The sequence below is a fragment of the Typopeltis vanoorti genome, chromosome 14, assembly GCF_054136105.1.
Source record: "Typopeltis vanoorti isolate ZY-2024b chromosome 14, IOZ_Tvanoo_1.0, whole genome shotgun sequence".
In the NCBI taxonomy this organism is placed as follows: domain Eukaryota; kingdom Metazoa; phylum Arthropoda; class Arachnida; order Uropygi; family Thelyphonidae; genus Typopeltis; species Typopeltis vanoorti.
This window is the reverse complement of record NC_143562.1, coordinates 95295358-95320204: the sequence shown is the minus strand read 5'-3', so window position 1 is coordinate 95320204 and position 24847 is coordinate 95295358. Positions and strand designations below refer to the sequence as shown.

The 24847-nt window shown below is 35.4% G+C and overlaps 1 protein-coding gene across 2 annotated transcripts in view; it reads right to left on the bottom strand.

Moving 5' to 3' along the window:
- Positions 1 to 24847, bottom strand: part of Sld5 (DNA replication complex GINS protein Sld5) — a 108296-nt gene that overhangs the window by 3094 nt on the left and 80355 nt on the right. The window contains exon 6 of one of the 2 annotated variants that reach the window (XM_090404157.1): positions 10000 to 10090. The exons of the other annotated variant lie outside the window; for it this stretch is intronic. Within the exon in view, the coding sequence (XP_090260283.1) occupies positions 10000 to 10090 (91 nt within the window). The remainder of the gene's footprint in view (positions 1 to 9999; positions 10091 to 24847) is intronic. 2 annotated transcript variants of the gene reach the window in all.

Below are 24847 nucleotides of genomic sequence, written 5' to 3'. Positions count from 1 at the left end.
AAACTTTTGAAAAGATCATACAGGGTAACAATAGATACAATTTTTTTTTTTTTTTTTTTTTTTTTTTTTTTTTTTTTTTTTTTTTTTTAAGTTTATAGAGGGTGGGGAGAGGAAGAGAGCAGTCAAGAAAGGGGTGCATGATTGGAATGGCTTGCTTTTGGAGGTGGTGAGTGCAGAGTGAATGAATTCAAGAGAAGGTAAGACTGGGTGTGAGTGATATGTGGAATCCTTGATGAGTTCCTGGCTCCATGGAAGTCTCTTGTAATAATAATAAATCATTTCTGATCATCTTCAATGAGTCGCTGGAATTGGTAATAATTTCTTCTGATTGGAATTTTGCAAGGGTTATTCCAATTTATAATGGTGGATCATCACATAATGTGGAGTATAGATCCACAAGACTTGTTAGTGTTATTGACAAAAAAAAAAGATGGAAAAATTAATTAAGAATCATATTCAGGATATCCTCAACAGGAATTAGTTGTTGAGTGTGGCACAGCACAGTTTCACTGGATGGGAGGGAGGTGACCAACCGGCTTACTTTTAATGAAAAGGTCATAAGGGGGAAATGGACCAAAGTAATAGCTATGATGTGATTTATCTGAGTTTTAGCTTTTAATAGTGTTCCACATCATCATAGCCTGCGAATTCAAATGCACTAAACAGATACTGATGATCATTTAATAAGATAGGTGGTAAATTAGCTGACTAATGGTTGATAAGTAGTGATGTTTACAAGAGATTATTCAAAGAGCCAGGTTATCAGAAGTGGGCTATCACAAAGTTCAGTATTAGAACCCTTGTTTAATATATTCAAAATAATTTAAGTTGAAATATTAAGTGCAAAATGTCTTTGTTTGCTGATAATGTGAAGTTGAGTCGAGTAGTCAGTTATCTGGATGACCTAACTGCTTTACAGAATGATCTTAAAACATTCGAACAGTGGACAAGAAAGTAGGAGATTTGAAATTTAATGTGAACAAATGCAAATATATCCAGTTCAAGAAGAAGATAATATCACATGGATGTATATTGAATGGAATAGCTTTAGAAAAAGATGATGAATTTGGATATTTTGGTTGAGAAAGAGAGAGATTTTAAGTTCAGGAATTGTACTGGTAAGAGAACTAGTAAAGCTCAGCAGATCAATTAAAAGAGGCTTCACCTATAAGAGAAAGAACAATGATACTATTATACAAGTCTCCAGTCAAGCCAATATTGGATTATGCCTCTGGCTTTACTCACCAAGGCTTTTAATTAATGACAAGAAAATAAAGATATTCTATCACGTTGTACCACCATTTTAAGCCAATAAGAATACAGTTTGGTCGGCTAAATCCCAAATTATCAGCTCATCCAATCAGAGGTTATTCTTTGTGAAAAAGGCTGTTCCAGAAAACAGAAGCAGATGAAATAAAGCAGGAAGAAGAAAAGCTGGTCTGTCGAGTTTGCATAAGAACTGCTAAAGGATTAGCAGTTGCTGGTCATGTTTTAATAGACCAATCGAAAACTGAGAAATTATGGAGGAAAAACAATTAAATATATTCTTGAAAAAAAAATAATAATAAATAAAAAATACAGCACTGTGGGCATATTTGTTTATAAACAAAGAGAGGGTGGACACCAAATACATAATCTAATTTAATCTTTTTTGACACTAAATAGATAAAAACAATAAAATGAGGAGAAGATAAGGAAGACAGATTTAATGTCCGCTCAAAGTGAATGCTGAAGTCAAGCCAGGATACATGATCATCATCATTTGTATTTAATCATTACTCATTTATATTATCAAAGATAATATAATTTATAAATTGTGAAATAAGGAAAAGCATCCCATAAGATTCTTATACTTTTGTGTTGACTAAATATGAAAATGATCAACAAATTTCCGCTTTTTATTTTTGCATTAACCCCCCACCCACCCACCCACACACACAAAAAAAAAAAAACCCGTTATATAAACATTTCTTTTTTTCAATTCACAATGAACATTATATTTTTTCTCTTGCTTATAATTTCTCATTTATTATACTCATCTTAAAATAAAAAAGATTTTTACATTTTTATTAATTTTAATAATTGAATGCAGTTTAGGTGGGAGGTGAATTTCATCACCATGTATTAGACCACCACCCTGTTTATTGGAGACCTGAAACGACTTTGAAAGTTCCATGTTTGGTCTCTAGAGCAGAGTTTTTGGACAATGCAAAGATAAATGTAAAATACAAAATGTATATAACATTGATAAAAACAGAAGGAAAAAAAAAGCCTTAGTCTACCTACAGTATGAAATGTACAATAGGTTTTCAAATAATCTTTTGTGTGTGGGAGTAACATAAAAAAAATTAATTAATTATTATATAAGAAGAAATATATTTTATATGCATCCAATCTCAACATAATATTTATCAAACATAATATTAACAACATAATATTTGAGTGTGGTTGGGCCAAAAGTTAGATAATCTAGAAACTGTACTTCAAAGAATCAATGTGGAACTTTTTTTTTCAGACCACATGCAATTCAGGTTAGAAGTGATAACAAGAACTGTAGAGCAGGTTGTCATGATGCAGAAATTTCGGCTCGCATTGCACAGTGTTGCTAATGCACACAGGGAGTTTCAGAAGACACTAAATAATGAAGATTATAGAAAATACATTAAAGAACAAATGTTAACTAACAGTAGTAGAATCCCATTATACTGGGATTCTACTACTGTTGGATGTTGGGAACCAGTCACTACCCTCCATGAGAAAGTTACCTAATTTGCTGAAAACCAACATGTAGTTCATCTACTTCAGGAAAATGCTATATCATACCAAAATCTGCCTCTGGAGCTGTATCCATTCGATGTATATATTGTCTGGATATACTAAGCTTTTGATTATTCTGGGCTGATTTCAAGATGTTTTGTGGGGAAAAAAAAAAAAATATATATATATATATATATATATATATATATATATTTGCATGCTTTGCAGGGCATACTGACGACATAGCAAACTCACCAGAAAATGAACTTCTTGAGTTCCCATGGAACTGGACAGCACATAATATACCAAATAAAACTCACAAACAACAGAATTCAACACAGGCACCATCAATATGGAGAATATCAGTGGAAAAGAAGTGGAACTGGCAGAAGAATTAGACAATACGATGATAACATAACTGATGTTATTACTGAAACAAAGACAAACAAGCAAGCGTCTTCTAAGTAACAACTACAAAACTGCAAGATGTTATATATTCAGGCAACAATAATTAAGAAATTGAAGGAACAGCTATATGGTATTCAAGAGTAAACATACTTTTCTTGAATGGCAGGCAATTTCAAGTCAAGTACCATAGACAAATATCAAAATGGATAACTGGAAAATGAGATATATTTATGCCTACTGGCCTACAAAAAGCTCTGTAAAAGAAGTGAAGTGGAGGAATTTTTTTGGACATAAAGGCTGAACAAAGAAAAAAAAAAGTTAGTTCCTGATGTGGGAAAATTTGGAGAAAAGAGCAAACCTAAAAATGTGAAGTACCTAATGAATATTTCTGCAAGTCTTGGACTACTCATTATTTAACACCATGGTTCAATGTAAAGATGTGGATAAATTCATATGGAGAGAAGACAAAAGTAATAAGAAACGGTTCATTGGCGGTGTTATTATGGACTATGATATATATTTGCACTGGTTCAGGACAGGAGTGCATGAATTTGAAATAGGAAGTGATCACCATTTAGTTTGAGGAAGATAAAACTAAATATTGTAATGAAAAGAAAGATATATAAGAAAATTTTAAAAACAATAATCAAAGTGGAGCAACTTCCAGAAGTGAAATATAGATTCAAATATTCAAATAATATTAGAGAAAAAAATGAAAGAGTTTGAAAACAAGAACCAAACTTTTGATGCTCAGTGGCAGAGCCTAAATAAATCACTGATTTATTCAACCAAAGATGCACATGATCATGTTGTTTACAAGGAGACTGAAAAACCAAAACTACATGATGAATTCAAGAAGTTAAACAGGCAGAAAAGAAAGTAAATTGAGAAAAATGTAAGAAAGGGAAGAGCATGATAAAAGTAGCTAAATGAAAGTTCTAGGAAGACTGGTAAGAATATATATAAGATAAACATCAAGGAGGCAGCAAGAGGCTCTGGAAGCTATTCAAAAAGCTTCAAAATGGAGGAAAAAGTAAAAAGTATATCCTAGATGTTTGGAGTACTGTAATTGAAAGCTAAGTTACTACTGAGAAATATATCCAAATAAGAATTAAGGTGTATTAAAAAATGTGGAATTTCTCTACTAAGTGTTCCAGGTAAGATTTATGCAAGCATACTTGAAATGAGGCTGAGACAAATTGTGGAAGAGAAACTGGAAGAACAAGCTGGATTCAGGCCAAACAGAGGTTGTCAAGATCAGATATTCACTTTACAAATAGCTGAGAAATCATGGGAGCATGACAAGGATCTGTACTTACGTTTTGTAGATTTGGAAAAGGCATATGATGAGGTGCCCAGGGAAAAGTTTTTCAAAACACTACAGTTATATGGGGTAAATGGAACATTATAGAAGACAATATGCACAGTCTATATTTACGTTGTAAGTCAGAATTGAAGGAAATAGAGAAAGATGGCTTGATGTAAAATCAGGTGTAGGCAAGGATGCACATTGTCTCCACTCTTATTCATCATCCATATGGATCACATTATGAAGAAAGTGACATTAAACCTGATATTAGAATTGGAGATATCAAACTTAACTATGTTTTATGCACATGTTGTACTCCTAAACACATACAGTGCAAGTCTCCACAATTCTCTAGCCAAACTAAATAACAGCATATTTTCCACAAGCATATGATGGCAATCAATATGAATTTTGGACCATTCTTCCAGTAGGCATGTAATAAGATCCTGGACTGTTGCATCCCTTGACCTCACTCGACCTCCAGTTAATCCCACAGATATTCAATAGTGTTGAGATCAGGGCTCTGTGGAAGCTAGTCAAGTGCAATGATGTTCACATCTACAAACCACACAGTTAACGGCAGTACTATTATGACATGCATAAAGTGGTCACCCTTATGCATTTTCTTGTTGAAAGAGACAATTGTCAGGTACGTAGAAACGCCATAAAGTAGAAAGCATTGCATTGTTTGGAATGTTCAGATATCACTTGGAGTTCAGTGTTTGTGGCACCACAAGCAGAGGTCTAAGGTCAAAACAGGACCCATCACACTGCCATCTCTGAATTTCATAGTTGGGGTAATGCATGCTGGTAAGAGATGTTCACTGGGCGTCTGCCACACCAACCATCTATCCATCTGCTCGATAGAGGGTGTACTGTGATTCATCGCTTCATAACACAGCTTTCCAAGTTTCCACGTCCCACTATACATGCTCTTTGCACTACTGAAGATGATACTGCATGCCGGTTCAGGCACTTCCATCTCAGTATGGTATTACTGATTGTTGACCTGGGATGGCCCAATTTGTGAATAATTTGCTGAACAGACAGGCCTGCAACATGGCATCCTATCCTTTTCAAGATAATTAATAAACAAAATGCCTTTAGCATCCCGAAACACCGATGCCATGACCTTTCCTGCTGATTGAACCGATTTTGTCTTCTTTGGCACTGAACAACCGGCTTCTGTCCATTTTTGACTGCTGTTTGGATTCTGGTGTGTAATGGTGAATCCAAGTCTCATCCACAGTAATAAATCGACGCGCAAAATCAGTTTTATTCGTTTTATTCTTGTTAAAATGCCTCCAAGCACTGTTCAGAGATTTTCATGCGAGCGTTTTTGATCTGCTGTGAGCAAGCGTGGAACCCATTATGCGTAAAGCTTTTTCATTTGCAATTCTTCAAGCAAAATATATCCTACGCATTCTTTTGAAATGCCTATAGTCTCAGCAATTTCATGCACTTTGACTCGCCGGTCATCCAATACCATATCATGCACTCAATCAGTGATTTCTGGTGTTGTTACACTTTTTGGATATCCTTCACATGGGTCATTTTCAAGGCTGGTACGGTCACGTTTAAACTTGACAGCCCATTTCTTAATTGTCAGAAACGAAAGAGAAGAGTGCCCATAAACGTTTATGAACTTCGAATGAATTTCTTTTGCCATTAAACCTTATTTTACAAAGAATTTTATAACCGCACGATACTCAATTTTACCCATTTCAGGGAATACAGAACCCTTGAAATGACTTGCAATTTCACATGGATGCTTATGACAGATGTACCAAATTAGAAAAAAAAAAATCTTGCCGATAGTGTTGCCATCTATAGTTGAAGCCAAGAACATTTCAGCCCACCCTCGTATAAAATAGATAAAATATTGTATGTATCTCCCATCCCTCCTGCAACTAAGACATAAGATTACATCAAAACCATTCCCATCCTTTATATTCATGGTACATCAGAAAATATAACTAAAGTTCTATCCAAATATGATCTCCATGCTACTTTCCAACCACTCATTCAGCTAGCTATATCATCCATTCTTCTAAAGATCGACTTTGTTCTCTTTTACATCCTGGAGTGCCTGCAGTTTAGCCTACTTTGGACAAACTTTTAGATCAGTTAACATCTGCCTTGAAGAATACAAGAATTGCATCCACACGACCATCCATGGGGGGGGGGGGAGAGCTGGAAAGTTCTGATAAACATCTAGAACAAATATGATATTAAAGAAACTGATATAACTAGAAGAATGAACATATCTTAAAACCCTTTAACCCCCATGTTTCATGAATTCATAATATTTTTTGTTTTGTTTTAGGATATAAAAGAAGATGTCAGAGGTTTTGAAGAAATTCAAAGATGTGTGGGCTGTCATCAAGTTTTTTGTACTGCAAGAAAAGTCTGCAACTGAGATTCACCAAACTTTGTGTGAGACTTTAGGGGACTGTGCCCCAGCATATTCAACAGTTGCCAGATGGTGGCCAAGTTTAAAACTGGGCATCTTCAGACAACAGATGCCCCCAGGTCAGGAAGATTTTCCACAGCAATCACACCTGAAAACATTGATGCAGTGCATGCTGTTATCCTTGATCATAGACGAATACCAGCCAAAAACATTGCAAAGACTCTGGGGATATCCAGGGTCATTACACTAACATCTGGACACACAGAAGCACTCAGGGAAGTGGGTCCCCCCCAATGTTTGAATGCCGACCGTGTTCTGTCATCTCAAAGGATGTTGGGTCATTTTGAGAAATGAGGTGCAAATTTTTGGGCTCGTATTGTGACTATTGATGAAACATTACCTCATCACCAGGACCCAGAGACCAAACAACAGTTGATGGAGTGGAGACACAAAGGTTCTCCATGACCAAAGAAGTTCCCAGCCCAAAGTCAGCATGGAAGGTTCTTGCCATTGTCTTTTGGGATATGGATGGTGTAATCCTTCCATATCCCAAAAAGGCCAAGTACATCAAAAAAGATGAAACTGCTACATTACAGCAGCAGCAGTTCATTCAACAACTCTGAAGGAATTGAAGGAGGAACTGAAGGGAAAATGCCATGGGAAACTGAGCAGAAGAGTTGCTTTCGCAGGACAATGCACACCTGTTCACACTGCTCATGAAACCCAACAAACGATACACAATTGGGGATTTCAATGTCTGCCTCACCCATCCTATTCATCAGACCTGGCCCCATCTGATTATTTCCTATTCCCAAATTTAAAGAAACACTTGAAAGGAACAAAATTTACCACAGATGATGAAGTCATATCTGTAGCTGAGGACTGGTTTACGTAACAAGGGAAAGACTTTTTTTTCTCAGAGGACTGCAAATGATGCAGCAGCGCTGTAACAAGTGTATAACATTTTGTGAGGAATATGTAGAATAATATGTAAGTTACACGGTTCTACCTTAATTCCCTGCATGGCAATTATCACAACTTTTCAGCATACCCTCGTATATGGAAAGTCTGGACTGGCAGATCATGCTTTGGATACTTCATATAGGATAGGTGAAAAGGGCATTGGTATTACAAAGAAGTCACAATAGGTCTGAAAGACTACTTTTAGAATCAGCATTGCCTATGAAGCACCCCCCCCCCTGCAACCTCAACAAATACGACTGCATTATTGGAAGTTTTTTCCCACTTGGTTAGACTATAATAAATTTAGTTTAATCTTTTATCCAAGTGTAAGCAAACAAAGTTTGCTCCTGAAGTATCTTCAGGACTGAGGCACCTCGTGGTAAAGGTGGACCAAGCTCTCATCATTCCTTGTCTCATTATCTCCCATAATGCAAAGCACATCTCCTTGCTTTATTGAATGTATAATGCTATGCATTAAGAGAAGGGACACTAGCCAGATCGGTTTCGATCTTCATTTCCTCATATCTCATCTGAGGGATAACAGCAACAGCTGTGCCTCAGTTAAAACTTCATGGGCTACAGCATTGCCATTCATCACCCAAGCTCTTCCAACCGGTTTTGACCTTTATTGAGGTCTCGTCAGTGGGAGGCAGACCCCAGAAGTGGTGATACTAAGGCAGAAGCAATGGAGAAGTCATATTTACCTATACAAGTTGGCAAAAGGTCTACCACCTTATTATTAAATTACTCTGGATTTAGAGAAAGATGTTGGAAGTTTTTTTCCACTTGGTTAGACTATAATAAATTTAGTTTAATCCTTTATCCAAGTGTAAGCAAACAAAGTTTGCACCTGAAGTATCTTCAGGACTGAAGATACTATAGGTAAATATGACTTCTCCATTGCTTCTGCCTTATTGACAACACCTCAATAAAGGTCGAAATCGGTCTGGGTAGTAGCCCTTCCCTTAATGCATAGCATTATACATGTCCCCAAGGAGATGTGCTTTGCATTACGGGAGATACTGAAACAAGGAGTGATGAGAGCTTGGGTCCACCTTTACCACGAGTTGCCTCAGTCCTGAAAATACTTCAGATGCAAACTTTGTTTGCTTACACTTGGATAAAGGATTAAACTAAATTTATTATAGTCTAACCAAGTGGGAATAAACTTCCAACATCTTTCTCTAAATCCAGAGTAATTTAATAATAAGGTGGTACATCTTTTGCCAACTCGTATAGGTAAATATGACTTCTCAATTGCTTCTGCCTTAGTATCACCACTTCTGGGTCTGCCTCCCACTGACGAGAGACCTCAATAAAGGTCGAAACTGGTCTAGGTAGTGGCCCTTCCCTTAATGCATAGCATTATACATGTCTGCAAGGAGATGAGCTTTGCATTATGGGAGATACTGAGACAAGGAGCGATGAAAGCTTGGTCCGCCTTTACCACGAGTTGCCTCAGTCCTGAAGATACTTCAGACACAAACTTTGTTTACTTACACTTGGATAAAGGATTAAACAAAATTTATTATGGCTGCATTAAGTTGCCAAATATCTCAGAGACAGACATGTTCTGTAACCAGATAGCCTGTCTTCTCCAAATTAACTTTGGAGAAGTCAGGCTATTTGGCCCACAGTGGGTGCCATTAGGACATCAGTTTGTTTTCAGTTACAATTAGTAATATTAATAAGTAATTAGTAAAAGTAAGTTCAGTAAATTAATTATATTTTTTCTTGTATTTGTTTTGTTCCTACTGTGAAGTGCTATTATGAGTGCTATATAAGAATCAGGTACAATGATATTGAGAGAATTAAAATTGAGGTATGCTGTATATGGAATGGAGGACCTTCTGTGATGAGTTTGGTGACTCTATGAAGGTCTTGAAATAAGAAATTTTTCAGCAGTCTTCCTGTTATATGTATTTCGAATTTCAAGCTTCTTTCACATCCAATCTGTTCTTTGATAAAACATTTTTTTTATTATAACATGCTAATAAATCAAAACAAGAAATTAAATCACGTCATAAATGTCAATGCATCACACAAGTGACTAATTTCTAGGATACTTTATGCAATCAGTTAGACAACAATCTATTCACAAAAATAAATGAATAAAACCTCTTTATACTGATATATGAGTTAAGATTACCTGTTTTCTGAAGTTTCATCTAAAAGTAGTACTCCTGGAGTATCCTTCTTGACTTTAAAAAATACAAAACTGTCCAATACTGGCTTAGGAGCTAAAATATCATCAATCAGTAAATTTATTACTATCTCTCAAAAAATCATACACATACTGTTATACAGAGTAAAAGTGCATTGTAATAAGTACTGCCTATAATGATTTTTATTTTTTTTTCACATCTGCCTAGCTTAGTTGGCAGTGCAGTAGACTGCAGAGGTATGTCACAGATATCCACAGGTTGCTTGCAGCTTCAACTCAGGATTTTTGAGCTACATTGCAAAGACAATGTTAAAAATTATAAGGATGTCCCTGTGTATCTTTACAAAGTGAAACAATGGTATGTGGACTATTGTGTTTAGATTTGGTCTCTAGGAAAATGAGAAAAAAATTGTGCAAGTACACAGAAGGTAACAAGGATGCATATCTGGGATGTGGAATATTAACGAGACAAAATAAAGAAGATTTGGTTGCACATCCGGGTGACTAGGCATAGGAAAGGTGATATGAAAGAAACACTTCAAACTAATGAAAGGATTTCATATGATCAAGGTACATGAATTATTTATTTATTTTTTTATTATGACAGAGAGAGCGTGGAGAGGATAATGGGTCATTGAAAATTATTATTATTGTACGGGCATCTCCATGGAGTCTGAAGACTCGTTGCGAGAGACCCAAACTATCCACACAATCTATCATACCTCTCCTTGAACCCATTAGCAGACAAACACTCGCAACTGACTGTAGCAATTCATTCCACTCATTTGCAACTTTCCAAGAAAAAAAATCTAGTCCTCGTACCTCTACTAGTCCCACCTTTATTCAATTTCCAGAGATAACCCCTTGTTCTGGTCCCTCCTGGCAAGTGCTGAAACATACCTGCATCTATCCTATAAAAACCTTTAATCAACTTAAATGTTTATCATATCTCCTCTTTTTCTCCCATCAACCAACTTCCGCAATCCACACACTCTCAATTTATCTTCATAGGGAACATTCCACAGACCACTCACCATCTTGGTCACTTGCCTCTGAATCTTTTCCACCACTTTCTTATCCCCAAGAAACCCACGAGACCAGACTTAGCATAGTTATCCATTATGGACGTATCAAGGCCTTAGAAAGAGGAATAACAACTTCCTTATCTCTACTTGTTAGTGTGTTCTTCAATAGTCAAGTAATCATATGGACTCCCTTAGCAACATGTCTTCTAAACTTTAACTCTCTCTGTCTACCACTCCCTAAATCCCTAATCAGAAAACAGATGAAGTTAGAGCTTCATCTATTTCCTGGAGTACGGTACAATCAATGTGATACACAGCTTGTAATCTGATTATCCCAAAATGCATAACTTTACATTTCTCCACATTAAATTGTCACCCATTATCTTTTGCCATTATTAATAACTTATTTAAATCATCCTGCAAGCTCTCCAGCTTAATTAACTATTACTCTACCTAATTTTGCATCATCAGCAAACAACTGAATATTTCATTTCAAGTGATTTCCTTTATCATTTGTGTACAAATTAAACAGCAATGGTCCCAGCACTGAACATTGTGGCACACCACTAGTCATCTATTTGTGTCTTGATTCTGCCCCTCAATATACAACTTTTTGATATCTGTCCAGCAGCCACCCTCTTATCCACTTAACCAGTGTCATATCCATCCCCATTTGTTCTAATTTGCATAACAGAGTTCTATGTGGTATTCTGAAAAGCCTTTGCAAAATCCAGCAAAATCATTGTATAGCTATTTTTTCCTTTATCCAGCTCTTCTGTTACCATGTTATAAAAAGATATTAAATTACTAAGGCATAACTGACCCTTCACAAAGCCATGTTGCCCCTCATACAGTATCATATTTTTTATCTCCCCATTCTTGAATTCTCTTTTTTACCAATTCTTCCCACCTGAGACACTGATTGGTCTATAATATGCTAATGCAGTCTTAGAACCTCCCTTATGCAAGGGAATTATTTTGTCCTCTTTCCATTCCCTTTAAACTCTACCAAAGCCAAGATTTAAGTTAAAGAGCTGAGTCAGAGGCATTGCCAGTTCCCTTGCATAGCATTCCTTCCCTTCCCTTAATGCATAGCATTATATATGTCTGCAAGGAGATGTACTTTGCATTATGGGAGATACTAAGACAAGTGATGAGAGCTTGGTTCACCTTTACCACGAGTTGCCTCAGTCCTGAAGATACTTCAGGTGCAAACTTTGTTTGCTTACACTTGGATAAAGGATTAAACTAAATTTATTATGTAATTATTACTTAAAATAAATTTTTCTCATTTCTTGTGAAATTCGTAATTTGTAATACAAAGCTTTTATTTTTTTTTAATATTGTAGCCCTGTTACAGAGAACCTCAAATTAAAAAATTCTGATTGAGTGATAAAAGAAATAGCTGAAGCTTTCAAGACACATGGACTGATAAGTATGACATTATTGACAGAAATGGCATATTATCGTGCCTATTGTGCCATGAAACAGTAGCAAGCAGAATGTGTAATGTAAAAAGACATTTACCCTGCATTACACGATTTATAATCGTGTAATGCAGGGGTCGGCAACTGGCGTCCACATGTGCATTTTTGGCGGCCCATAAAAGGTTGACCGTACTTACATGGCATGTGATCCGTATGTTGAATTATTTAAATAATACATTTTATAATATGAATAATAAATTAAAAATAATTTTATTCTTCATGATATCTCCCGTGCAACTTGGAAATACCAATAAAAGGAAACTTTTGCTGGTATTATTGAAGATTTACAAACAGAATTTTCAACAGGATTTGTGGATTTTCATAAAAAATAGCATCGAAATGCGATTATGTTTGAATGCTTTTAATGTCGACATTGATCAATACTTACAAAAAAAAAAAAAAATTGAAGGATTAATCAGTTTCGCAAAGAAGATGATAGTCACAATTGGAAGCACCTACATTTGAAAAGAAGCATTTTCTGCCATGAGTTTTAGAAAAAATAAATTTTCTTCTCGACCTGACTGATGAACATTTGCATGCTTCGATTCGAATTTGCACCTCAGGTTATAAAGTAGATCTAGATAATCTGGCTAAAGGGAAACAATCGCAGAAGTCACATTAAGCAGGGAGACATGTGTACACATTGTGATGCATAAACTATATTACTTTTTTTACGTGACAATAATTTTTCATTGTGTTTCATTTTCATGCTTGTTTCATATCTAGCACTTTAAATATTTCTGTGTTTTTTAAAATTGACATAATAAAAATTGATAACTTAAGTATTTTTTTTTCACTCACTATTTTCTCTTAAATAAACACTTGCGGCCTGATTATTAAAAATAAAACTTGAATGGGGCCGTGAATCTGAAAAGGTTGCCGATCCCTCATGTAATGTAAAAAGACATTTCGATTCATGATTTATAAATAAATGATCAGTGGCTTTTGGAAAAAAATGAGGAACAAAGGAAGGAATACGTTTCTCAGCATTTTATACTCAATAAATGGTCAGTTTGGCAGAAGATTTAGTCAATTTAGAAATTTAGAATAGACAATTAAAATGATTAAGTATCCAGATGTAGTAGTATACACTACTATGGAATTAAATGATTTCCAATGGCTGCAGATTGAAGGAGTTAGCAGAGTTCCAGGCTAGCATCTAGACTCAATTGTTTGTTGACCTGAGGTCTCAACTTGAGGATCTGGAAAGAAATCGCTTGCAGAATAAAGAGTTCTACTACTAACAAGAAATTTTGAATGCTTGTAACCGAATACAAAAGTAGCACACTTAAAAATCTTGCAATGGCTTTCTTCTTCTTAAGCTTAACGAACCCTTAAGGTTCTTAGCTGCAAGCACCACAGTTCTCCATATTTTCCTATCCTTAGCCAACTCCTTCCAGTTTCGCAGACTTTCATGTCCATTTCAATCTTATCCGTCCATCTTCTGCAGGGACTTCCTCTAGGATATCTTCCATTTGGGTGATGTAAAATGTTTCTCCTCACTAGCCTGTTATCCTCCATTCATTCCAGATGACCTAACCATCTGATGTGACTAGGTTTGATTTCATTTATTATTAGTAGCTTCTTAGAAAGTTCATAGAGTTCTTTATTTGTTCACCTTCTCCATTCATCTGTCACAGGATTTTTAACTGGGCCAAATAGTTTCCTAAGATTTTGTTTTCACAGCATTGTAGTTCATCTTCATCAGCTTTTGTATATATTCCATGTCTCTGCACCATATAATACAACTAGTCTAGCAATGGCTTTACTCACAATTTTTCCCTCAATATACTCTTGCAAGACTTTATTCTCAGCATTAAACAACATTAAAATGGACAAAAGGAACTGACTGACAGATGAAGTTAATGCTGTTTGCTTGGGCTTGAAGTGAACAAAGTACCTACCTTCAAATTTCAGACTTATCCATTAAGACCCAGCAAAAAAAAAAAAAAAAGCCATTAATTGATGTTAATCAAATCAAATGCAATGTGTTCCATTTTTTTTTTTTTTCAGTTCAATTCAAAATGACTATTAAAAGTAAGGTAATTTTTAGTGCACTATTTTGAGCCCAATTATCAGTGTCCATATTGTTTTCTCTATTGTAAATCACTGATTTTTTCATTATTTTTATTTTATGTGTCTGAGTTTGTTTTACTCATATTTCAATTTTGTAATTATTTGACGTTTCAATATATGATGCATAACACCACATATGATTGGACTGTATTTATTTTTTTTAATAATTGAACATATAAAGAATGTATCTCTTTTGTTTGGGGTGGGGAGGTGGCATGCTAGCAGAGTCAAGTTAGGCATTTTCTGATTTTTTTAACATTTTCTGATTATTCACCAAGACTGAAAGGTTTGCCATCACTGCTCTAGATCAGTGTTTCCCAAACTTCTAGATGTCAGGGGCCCCCTTTGGAAAAATTAAAATATTTCACGATCCCCCTCGAAAAAAAATCATAATATAGACGTATTATTATAATATTTATTGTATTTATATTCAATACAAAATATATGCAGCGAATACTGAAAAAATCAAATGCAAATATTAAATTTTTAGCATCTTACATACACATTTGACATAACACATTATCTCATATTTTTATATAGATAGATATATTGTTATTGTACATTTGCAGTACAAGCATATGAAATGTAAAATGATTAGTAATAAAGAAAGAATTAAAAACAAAAGAATTTTAATAATAATTTAATGTGATGGATATGTTTTAATACTGCTACACAAAAAGTCAATATTAGGTGAAATATTTGAAACTGCAATTCTTAGATTTCTGCTTTAAAATGAAACTTATATGAATAAGCATATATTTACTAATATTCATTAAGCGCCAAAATACGTAGGAAGCAAAATTTGAGAACCAACACAATGTGTGATTTTTTTTCCATTAAAACATAAAAAATAACAAAAATTAAATGTGTTTCTTTTAAGATAAAAAAAATCTACTTAGTCTTAAAACATTTTCAATTTGTTTTCATTGTTTCACCCACCCCCCAACAAAACCGTTTGGGATGCCCACAGTTTGGGAAACGCTGCTCTAGATACTTAAGTATAAAGAGCTAATAAGCTTCATTTCGGCAATGAAAACATTACTTAAATTAAGGGGATATAACTCTTAACCATCTCCCATACTCTACTAACATCCTTACCCTGCAGCGTTTTATGCCATGGCACAGATTTAAGCTTCTTCCTAAACTTATCATAATCACCTGCTTTGTAGTTCCACATATACCCCTTCTTGACAGAATATTTCTCATGTTGTACAGTCTCTTAAGTCAAGGCCACATGGTCACTCACCAATCAGAGGCAATGTGGTCACCTTGGTTGTGATCACATGGCAGGAAGAAAATTCCTTTTTCTTCCTGTCATGTGATCTTTCTTACTTCCAGTCCATATATCTATAGTTGAAGTAGCCCATGATAATCACTCAATACTCGTACTAATTTGGCGATGCATGTCTTCCAGATCATCCGTGGAACTCCCTGGCCTATAGCAACAACCAACAGTATATTTTATCTTACTGGCCTTAATCTCACATATCAGACTGCTTCAAATGAACAGCCACCCTCCTGCCTATCTTCTATTCTTTTTGGCTGCAATTCATCCACTATCATTAGCAGTACCTCTCCTCCATTCTATTTTCTCTATCTCCCCTGCTAAATACTAAACCCTTCGCATTTTATCCCTGTAACTACATCATCTGCTGTTAGCCAAGTCTCGCTAATGCCTATAACTTTAGGCAAGGTTGTATTAACCAATGCCAGAAACTCCTCCCTCTTGTTCCTGATACTTCTGGTATCAGTATATAAAAACTGCAGCATCCCTTTAGGCCCCCACCCACGTTGACTTCCTGAATTGACTACCCTATTCAATATTTTTACTTGAGAGATTAGATTCTGCACATTCTCACACTCACTTGCATCATGGGTGCCTTCATGCAAACTCACCTACTTCCATTATAATTGCTTAAGTTTTCCTGAATTTGTGCTTCAGCATGCTCGGTGAACAAAATTCTCTCTAGACACTTAACACAAAAAACATTTAGATGTAGTCCATTAGCATTGTACAAATCTTTCTTTGTGTCAAATACAGACCACAGATCCACAAATCCTACATCATTCTTTCTGCACAACCTATGTATAGACTGTAATGCCCTCCTCCACAGTTTGCCTCTATAATACAGTGATAGGAGACTTACTATCTTCACCTTCTTGCTCTTCAGTTTTGTCTCCTCTAACAACTCCTTTACATCCTCTCTCATAGAATACTTCACTTCTCAAATTATTTGTGCCAACTAAGACAATCATTTCCTTCAACTTACCTTTTTTGCATCCAGATGGCATGAACAATACCATGAATTTTTGCACCAGGGAAACACTATTTTGTAACACTTTCATTAAATACTCCCCTGATCGTTGAGTCTCCGTAAATAATTTTTCTCTTTAACTTGTTTTTCTTTTTTTGCTCACTCTTTCTTTATTACTCTACTTTAGTAACATTTAGCAATTGTGTGCTATTTCTTTATTAATGTCCATTTAATAAAGAAACAGTCTCTATTTTCTCAGCCATACGTTTGACATTAAAACAATTTTCCATCGTACCATCAGTACTCTCCACTCTACTAACATTTTCTGCATTCTCATCACCTAATAGCCACTTTTAAAACATTTAACACACACACACTCTCTCTCTCTCTCTATTGTGCTGTTTCAATTTCCTTCCACATATCCTTTAATTTTCTCGATGAATACATTTCACACACACACTGCACTGCACAAAATCCTGCAATTTCAAATCACTAGACAAAATGGTCTTTGCCACCATTGTTCTACCATGCATTGCTGCCATATCAACAAATTGTATTAAAATACAAAAAAATACAAGTTTCATTTATAAACTAAATAGTTTAGTCAATTACACATCCATTTAAAACAAAAACTACAATAATTAACCTAATATCATATAAATACAAAAAAGTTACTTATCTTTCAGAAGGGCTAAATCAGTCTACACACCATTAAATCAAGTAAGAGTACAGTTAAAAAGACTGTGAAGAGCTACAATTTAAAATTTTGTCTTGGCAAGTGAATGGAATAGACTGGTGAATGCACTGTTAAATAAATTTAAGTAGAGGCATGATAAATGTTGTGTGAACCTCTTTCAATGAATCCTTGGATTCCTTACAGGTATCCATTTATTTTTAATTATCACAAACACCGTATTGCATAATGACTCCATATGAAAAGATGAACTAACACAAAGCTATTTCACCTTGACAGCTCATTATAAACATGTTAGAAATGTCAGAGTTATTTATCCTTCTATTCATTTACATCATACTGTATGAGCACTGCTCATAAATACAAGACATGCTTATCTGAAATTTATTTTTATTTAAATTTATATTAATTTTTTATTATTATTATTATGTGGGGCATTTCCATAGAGTCAAGACTCATCGCATGAAAATCCCACTAACCATTATTCACACAATACCTATTATACCTCTTCTTAAACTCATCAAAAATGACTGAACAGTAAATGGAACACTTATTTGAAATTTATTTTTTGCTGCAAAATTTTTTATTATTATTTTTTATATGGAGTATCTCCATGGTGTCAATAAACTCACTGCATGAAACCCACACTAATCAGGCAATCCACTCATTCATGACTCTCCAAGCAAAGAATTTGGTCTGCACATCCTTATTAACCATACTCTTATACAACTTCCAGAAGTGACCCCTTGTTCTCTCCCTACAGATTAAAGAATCATGTATTGAAAAATTTCTTTTGTGTCCATCTTATAGAATCCCTTTAAGTAATTTATAAATTACTATGGTATATTCCCTCTCCTCTGCCTGTTAATCTTTTACAATTACATGTCAATTACAAAGTATGTAATCTTTTCATCTTGAAGTCCATTACTTTACATTTTACAATATGAATTGATAACTGTTGTCCTTTGCTAATTTACTTAACTCATCATGCAGGATATCTACATAACCTTCAGCAACTATTGCCATCTCCAGTTTTGCATCATCAGCAAAAAACATAATATCCCCCCCCCTTCTTTTCCCATATCATTAATATACAGATTAAAGAGTAGTGGTCCTAGTACTGGGGCATATTACTTATGACACTCATTCACTTTGATTCAACTCCATCATATACCACTGTCTGATGCGAGTGATGTGTCTGGCCACTCGCCCATTCATGCCACCAGCCTCATATCCATTCTCAATTTGCTCCAAATTATGTAATAGTTTTTCATGAAGTATTCTGTCAATGCCTTTGCAAAGTCCAGCAGTATCATGTAACCATTCCCTTTATCCAATTCCACTGTATTCTGAATAAATTACTAAGTTAAGACCTGCCTTTACAAAGCTGTGACTATAAAGTATCATATTCCTATCAACCCATTCCTGAATTTTATCTTTAACCAACTCTGCCAACACTTTCATCACCACTTCTGAGATACTAATTGGTCTGTAATTTGTTACTTCTGTCTTGAAGCCACTTTTATGTAATGGAGTCAGAGATGATAAATGTGACATGAAAACTGAAGATAAAGATATTCTAGATGTCTGGACTAATTACTTTCAAAGACTGCTAAATGAAACAAGCAGTGTCAGCATGATGGTAGAAAACTTTTAAAAGGAATGCAGTCAGGAATACACTATACTTGAAGTAAAGAAAGTCATCAAAAACCTGAAATGTGGAAAGGCAGCTGGAGTAGGTGAAATTTGGCCAGAAATGTTCAAATATGGAGGTATAAAAGTTTTATGGTGGCTGCATTGCCTAAATCAGAAAGCCTGGTCGGAGGGTCAAATTCCATATGATTGGAGCAGAGCTCTCACAGTACCCATCTATGAAAATGGAAATAAAACTGAATGTATGAATTACAGAGATATTTCCCTACTGAGTGTTCCTGGTAAGATTTATTCAAGTATATTTGAGAAACTGCTAAGAAAAATTGTGAAAGGGAAGCTTGGTGAAGAATAAGCTGGATTCAGGCCAAATGGATCGATGAGCTATTTTCCACTTGAAACACTACACAAAGAAAGATGTGGCGTGTTTCAATGTAAGAGCTTTTATGAAAAACTTTAGTTTGGTGGATTACAGCAGGTGTTTAGAAGTAATCATATGACAGTAAAGACCTGATTTGTCTGACTTCTGTATCCTGTATGTGTGTACACACACACACACACACACACACACACATAGTCCATCAAAAAATATACACACTTTTTAACAGATGTCATCTATGGAACTTTTTTTGAAGTTGGATCGAATAGCAATGTGTAGTATGATGTTCTCTCAAAAGATGTCGTTACTCACATGAATACTAGCATCAACATTTGACCAGTAGGACAGTCAAACAAAATGGCCGAGACACGATTGTTGTTCGAGGAAAACAAGATCATTTTAAAGTGGTATTTCAAATTTGAGAATGTTGAAATTCAATGACCATGGAGGCATGAGTTTGCAACAGAACCTCCAACATGCCTGACAATTGCACGTATTCGTGATAAGTTTGAGACCCATGGTACTGTGTGTGATGTGCATAATAAGAGAAGATCTGGGAGGCCTCGCACAGCAGCAAGTCCTGCTTCCTCGGCTATGGTGTTGAAACAGTTTACACACTCACCACAGAAGTCTACCACACAATGTGCATGTGAGACAGGAGTTAGCAGTGCAAGCATATGCCGCATTCTTAAAGCAACATCCCAAGATTATTACATGCAATAAATGAAGACGATCCTGATCGAAGAATGCAGTATTGTGAGTGGTTTCAACACATAGTAGATGAAGAAGGAGTTTGTGAGGAAGATAGTTTGGTCTGATGAAGCACAATTTAAGCTTAATAGAAGAGTGAATCGGCATAATTGTTTGCTGGGCTCCAGAAAATCCAGGCGTTCATGTGGACAAGGTAGTCAATTTAACAGGTCTCAATGTCTGGTGTGGATTGTCATCTAGGGGATTTAATAAGATCATTCTTCTTTGAAGATACTGTTACTGGTCAAGTGTACCTAGACATGCTGCGCACATTCATTTTACCTACCATTCATGCACTTCATGGGAATCATCAATTTCTCTTCCAACAAGATGGCGCACCACCACACTACCACCACAGAGACATGAGAGCTTACCTCGATGAGAGTTTGCAAGAACAACGGATAGGACAAAGAGGTGCAGTTGAGTTCCCCCCCCCTCACATTCCCCTGATTTAACACCCCTGGACTTCTACCTATGGGGGACTCTAAAGGATGTAGTGTATCATACCACATCTTTTATCATACTACGCCCTTCAGAAAGAAATTGAAACAGAATGTGCAGCAATCCCACCGAACACTTTGGCCAACATTGCCCAAGCAGTAGTTCTCCGTAATAATAAGTGTCTGTACACTAATGGTAACCACTTTGAGCACCTTGTGTAATTGTAGAAGTCAAAGATAGCATGTATTTATCCCTTGATGTCTGTATAAATTTAGTATTACAATTTTTATAGAGGTTTTTCTTTTGCTGAAGTGTGTATAAATTTTTTTGACAGACTCTGTATATCTTCTTCTCCCATAGTCCTAAATGGACCGTTGGGTCATTCATGGCTGGTAGGTGATAGTCTTGGTTAGCCTCCTCCAGTCATCTCAGCCTCTTGTTCATGATGTCAGTTGAGAAAGGGAGGAATTTGTCCATTTTTTGATGTTAAGTCCATTTTAATCGAGGTCGGCCCCTAACCCTTGGTCCCGGAACGATTCCTTCTAGTGCTTGCTTTGGAATGCCATTAGCCCTCTCCACATGTCTGAACCATTTCATCTGTCTTCTTCTGATAACTGTCAGAATATTTTCCATTTTTCTCGCGGCTATTGAATCAATCAGTTTTCGTATATTTTCATTGGTTTCGTGAGCGGTATAGGGAATTCTCAAAAGTCTTCTGTAAGTTTTCATTTCAAAAGACAGGAGTCTCCTTTCATCTTCCCTCAATAAAGTCCCGGCCTCGCAACCATACAAGAGAACAGAATTCGCCAAGGTGTCGATTAGTCTTAGTCTGGTTGTGATTGCTATTCTGTTATCTCCCCACAATGGTTTTAACTTTTGTAGGTCCACAGTTGCTTTAGCAGTATTTAATGTCAGTTTTTGAGCGACCATCTTGACTCAACTTGCTTCATAGATAAATGAACTTGTTTACATTCTCAATTTGTTTATTGTCAATTTGTATCTTTGACAATAAACAAATTGAGAATGTAAACAAGAGAATGTAATCAAAATCAGACATTAAGAATTTAATGTCTGATTTTGAGGTTATCATTGTTTTTGTTTTTTGTAGGTTTATGTATAATCCATATTTTTTTAATGTTCTGAAAACGCAGCTGGTTATCTCTTGTAATTCTTCTTCACTTTCTGCCAGAAGATCAATATCGTCTGCAAAATGTAAGTTATTTATTCTTAGTCTGCCAACTGCTATTCCAGTGTCATATTCATAAAGAGCTTCATCTATGACACATTCCAGAAAACAATTAAAAAGAAGAGGGGACAAGATGCATCCCTGTCTTACCCCCGTTCTGCCCGGAATGATTCACTGCTGAAATTTTTAATTTCAATACTCATATCAGATGAAGAATAAAGAGATTTAATAATCCTAATGATTTTGTTGTCAATACCATAATGTTCTAGAATCTTCCATAATGCCTCATGCCATATTGAGTCAAAAGCTTTTTGAAGGTCTAAAAGTTGTGACAGATTATTTTGTTATGTTCTATGTATTTTTTGCCTAGTATGTGTATTGTAACGATATGGTCGATTGTACTTCTGGACTTCCAGAAACCTGCTTGTTGATCTGATAATCTGCTTTCTATTTTCTTTTCGATTCTTGACAATGGTATTTTTAACAGGATTTTGCTTGGATGACTAATAAGGCTTATTTTGCTGTAGTTGTTACATTCATTGCTGTTTCCCTTTTTAGGAATAGGTACAAGGACAGAAGCTTGCCAATCAGAAGGCCAAGTCTCTGCGTTCCATACGTCCTGGAATAAATTTAGCAAGGTGTCTATGATGGTGTCACCTCGTTCACGTATCAGTTCCATTGTGACACCATCAATTCCCGGTGATTTTCCTATTTTTGAGGAGTTAGCTACTGCAATGACTTCTTCTTTTAATATTGGTAATCTCCTTCCTCCGAACCTCCTGGCAAAATTCTATCCAAAATATCGTCAGTCAGTTGAGGGTCCTTTTGAAAAAGCTTGGTTGCATAACATTTCCATCTATCAACTATTTTTCTGGTTATCTGTGATAGAAGTTCAGTCTTCATCTTCTATGCTCCGTTTAGTTGTAGAAAAAGGTGTGGTTAACTTATTGATAATTTGAAAAACACTTTTAGAATTATTTTTATTTAAGTCCTCTTAAATATATATATATATATATGGTTAAATAAATCTGATGACTAGAAACTGAGAGATACCAAAATAGAAAATACTATTTATTAATTGATTGCACAACTAGTTTTGTTTTCTTCAAAAACTTCATCAAGTGCATAACATGAAAAGAGAAATACAAAAATATACGTTACAAGAGGCAGCTATAAATTAACTTTCAAACGTATTGCTGACATTTGAAGCCTTTTTTGGATGCCATAGTATTGTTGGGCACATTTATGCAGGCATGGTCTCATGTACACCAAAATTGGATAGTTGAAGAGTAACAATCAGATAGGTTATAGGTAAGATTAGTATTAAATGGACCTGACTGAGGACAATTTATACTCTTATAATTATAAAATTATAAGAGTATTATGCAGAATGATTTGAATTTGAAGCAAAGTCAATAATAATGGCAAATATCTGTTGGATTTCTGCTCAGGACATGGACTGGTTATTACTAACACCATATTCCAACATAAAAATGTGCACAAATTCACATGGAGAGGAGAGGCAAGGAATAAGAAAAGTCACATTGACTATGTTATTGTTGATAGTAATGTTTTCTCCGTGGTGCAGGATACCAGAGTGTACAGAGGATTTGAAATTGGAAGTGATCATTATTTAGTCTTGAGCAGGATAAAATTGAATTTCATATTAAAAAGAATAACGTGTAAGAAAGTTTTAAAGCAAATAAAAGTTGAGCAGCTCTCAGATGTGAACTGTAGACTAAAATACCCAAAGATTATTGAAGAAAAAATGAAAGAGTTTGAGAAGAGGAATCAAACCTTAGAAATTCAGTGGCAAAATCTGAAGAAAACATTGATTCTGCCAGAGAGGCATGTGGTGAGGTTGTCTGCAAGGATAAAAAAATCAGAACTCCCTGGTGGATATAGGAAGTTAAAGAGGCAGTGAAGGAAAAAAAGAAAGCATATCAAAAGTTCCTGTCAAATAAGTCAGCTTGTGTTCTTAGAGAATACAGAGACAAATGCAAGAATGCTAAACAAAAGTCATGGGTGGACTTTGGCAACAGGATAAAATTGAATTTCATATTGAAAAGAATAACATGTAAGAAAGTTTTAAAGCAAATAAAAGTTGAGCAGCTCTCAGATGTGAACTGTAGACTAAAATACCCAAAGATTATTGAAGAAAAAATGAAAGAGTTTGAGAACAGGAATCAAACCTTGGAAATTCAGTGGCAAACTCTGAAGAAAACATTGATTGATTCTGCCAGAGAGGCATGTGGTGAGGTTGTCTTCAAGGATAAAAAAATCAGAACTCCCTGGTGGACACAGGAAGTTAAAGAGGCAGTGAAGGAAAAGAAGAAAGCATATCAAAAGTTCCTGGCAAATAAGTCAGCTTGTGTTCTTAGAGAATATAGAGACAAATGCAAGAATGCTAAACACTGTGTAAAACTAGCTAAACAAAAGTCATGGGTGGACTTTGGCAAGAACATAGAAAATAAATATCAAGAAGGTAGTAAGATATTCTAGAGGTTGTTGAAAGAGCTTAGGAATGGAGGAAACAGTTCTGTAAAAGGAGTTAGAGACGATAAAGGTGAAATTAAAACAGGAGAAAAAGATATCCTTGAAGTATGGAGTAATTGCATTGAAAGGCTATTAAATGAAACAAGCAGTGATGACAGCACAGTGGTAAAAAACACTGACCAGGCATGCAGTCAGGAATACATATCCATACTTGAAGTAGAAAAAGCCATCAAAGGCTTGAAATGTGGAAAGGCAGCAGGAGTAGATGATATTCGACAACAAATGCTGAAGTATGGTGGTACAAGAGTCTTACAGTGGACTGCACTGCATAGTTCAGAAAGCCTGGACAGAGGGACGAATTTCCAATGATTGGAGTAGAGCTCTCATAGTACCC